Source organism: Alosa alosa, unplaced genomic scaffold, assembly GCF_017589495.1.
Source record: "Alosa alosa isolate M-15738 ecotype Scorff River unplaced genomic scaffold, AALO_Geno_1.1 AALO_1.0_unplaced_100, whole genome shotgun sequence".
In the NCBI taxonomy this organism is placed as follows: domain Eukaryota; kingdom Metazoa; phylum Chordata; class Actinopteri; order Clupeiformes; family Clupeidae; genus Alosa; species Alosa alosa.
Window position 1 is genome coordinate 1 of NW_025962135.1, and position 2,500 is coordinate 2,500.

The 2,500-nt window shown below is 45.8% G+C and overlaps 1 protein-coding gene across 1 annotated transcript in view; it reads left to right on the top strand.

Moving 5' to 3' along the window:
• Nucleotides 1-2,205: 2,205 nt before the first annotated feature.
• The window catches only part of LOC125290042 (myosin regulatory light chain 2B, cardiac muscle isoform-like), a 2,728-nt gene continuing 2,433 nt past the window's right edge, over nt 2,206-2,500 (top strand). Inside the window, exon 1 of the mRNA XM_048237083.1 lies at nt 2,206-2,281. Coding sequence (XP_048093040.1) covers nt 2,279-2,281 — 3 coding nt within the window. The 5' untranslated portion in view covers nt 2,206-2,278. The remainder of the gene's footprint in view (nt 2,282-2,500) is intronic.

A 2,500-nucleotide genomic window follows, 5' to 3' on the forward strand; every position in this document is an offset into this window, starting at 1 on the left:
TCAGGTCAGCTCACTTCACTTGATCAGTTCTTGGCGAACGGTAGTGTCTAGTAGCTAAACTGCTAGAATGAGCAACAAAAAACAAGCATCTTTAGCAGGTCACTGGCCAGAGTGTTTGAGTTGCGAGAGCCGCTGCAGAGATTTCTTACAGAAAAAGTCACCGTTAGCTGCACATTTTAGTGATGAGGACTGGGTGTCAAAACTCGCTTACCTGTGTGACATATTCGGGTTGCTTAATGACCTCAACCTGTCACTCCAGGGGAGAATGACGACAGTCTTTAAACTGGCAGATAAAGTCGCTGCATTTAAAGCCAAGCTTGATTTGTGGGGACGACGAGTGGACCGGGGTGTATTTGATATGTTCCAAACAGTAGTGGGGGTTTTGGGAGAGACTGAGGCAGGGCCCTTTCTCTCGCAGCTGGTGCGCGATCATCTTGTTGCGCTTTCAAATGAGTTTGAGCGTTACTTCTCATCCTCCAAAGATCTACGGCAAACCAATGAGTGGGTCCGCAACCCATTTGTCAATATCCCGAATAGTCCTAACTTGTCAGCGCAGGAGGAAGAGCAGTTGATCGAAATTGCAAATGACGGTGGTCTTAAGAGTGTGTATAAGGAAACCTCTCTGGCGGGTTTTTGGATCAGAACCAAAGCAGAATATCCCGAGATAGCCGTAAAAGCGCTGAAAACGTTTCCCACCACGTATCTATGCGAGGCCAGGTTTTCGGCCATGACTGCACCTAAGACCAAATTGCGCAATCGACTGGACATTTCAAACACACTGAGGGTGTCACTGTCTTCCATCACTCCCAGATGGAAGCTTCTTGTTGCAGGGAAACAAGCAGGGCTCACACTGATTATATTCGTAATGCACGTTTAGTTCCCATGTTTTGTTCCCATATTTTGTTAAGCATATTCACACTTTAGCTTCAAGTTGTTCAATATTCATAGTTCATATTGTTCAATTTTCACTTCTTCAAGTTCACGTTTTTTCACAAGAGATCGTTACCTTCACTGTTCATACATAACTGGAGCTAGTTCTTTTCAAGTAATGCATGCACAACACATATGGAACATGGAACCCCCTACCCCCCCCGCCAGTCCGTGAAAAAAAAAATTAGGAATCAAACCGGTCCATGGTACATAAAAGGTTGGGGACCCCTGCTGTAGCAGACCTGGTCAGCTGATGACAAATAAAAATAAAGTGGGCAGATGCCCGTCCCAGAGTGGCATGACCGCCCGCACAGGGTGCGTAGCTCGCTCGTCAAGGCTGAGGACTGACAGCTGCTGGCGGGTGAGAGGGTGTGTGTGAGAGAGGGTGTGTGTGTGTTGTGGGGGGGGGGCATGATTGACAGGCCTGATGGGGTGTCAGACTCCAGTTAATCCACACACCCCAGTCTGCCCCATACAGACCAGTAACACTGAATGACCAGTCTGGACTAAACATAATGCCCTATATAATGACCAGTCTGGACTAAACATAATACCCTATTCAATGTCCAGTCTAGACTAAACATAATGCCCAATATAATGTCCAGTCAAGAAGCCTGATTCAGAGGCGAGAGATAGGAGAGGGTGGAGCGATGACGCAGCCATGTGCAGCGATAACAAAGTCACCAAAGGAGACACAAAACATTGTGCGACAAAGTTTAAACTATTTTAACTTTTGAGGCAACAAGCAAGCAAATCACACACACACACACACAAACACAGTATACTGTATGTTACACACACACACAAACACACACTGCATGCACACACACACACAAACACAATATACTTTACACACACACACACACACACACACACACAAACACACACTGCATGCACACACACACACAAACACAATATACTTTACACACACACACACACACACACACACAGAATATTGACAATAGTTCAGTTCCAAACATATGCACACACACACACACACACACATATCATCCCTTACAAAGGCAGATGATAACAGCACCTGTGATAGGAGTCCTAAATGGTTCACAGTCCTCACATATCACACACACACACACACACACACCCTCACCCTCCCTGACATACTCATCTCCGTGACGACGGTGTCCTCTGTGCCGGTTGTATGTTATGCGTGACGACTTGCTGCATTTTTCCAGCCTGTCCTCTGCTGGCTAAACTTAGAGCCGAGGCATTGTTACACACACACACACACACACACACACACACAGGTATTCCTATATAAAGTGCTGTGGGCAGGCTGTATTGTCCCTGCAGGTTTCCGTGAGCTGTTACAGGATCAGAAGGCTTCATCATGGTAGGCTGACCATCTCTCTCTAATCTCCTCACACACATTATTACCTTACTATGTACGGAACACTGATGCACACACACACACACACACACACATGTATCTCTATCACAATAATGCCATACTGTATGTGTCTGCTGTTGTGAGTGTGGTCTGCGCTCTGGCTCTCTCTTCTAAAATAGAGTCTTGATCTTATTGAAACTTCCTAGTAAAATAAAATAAAAT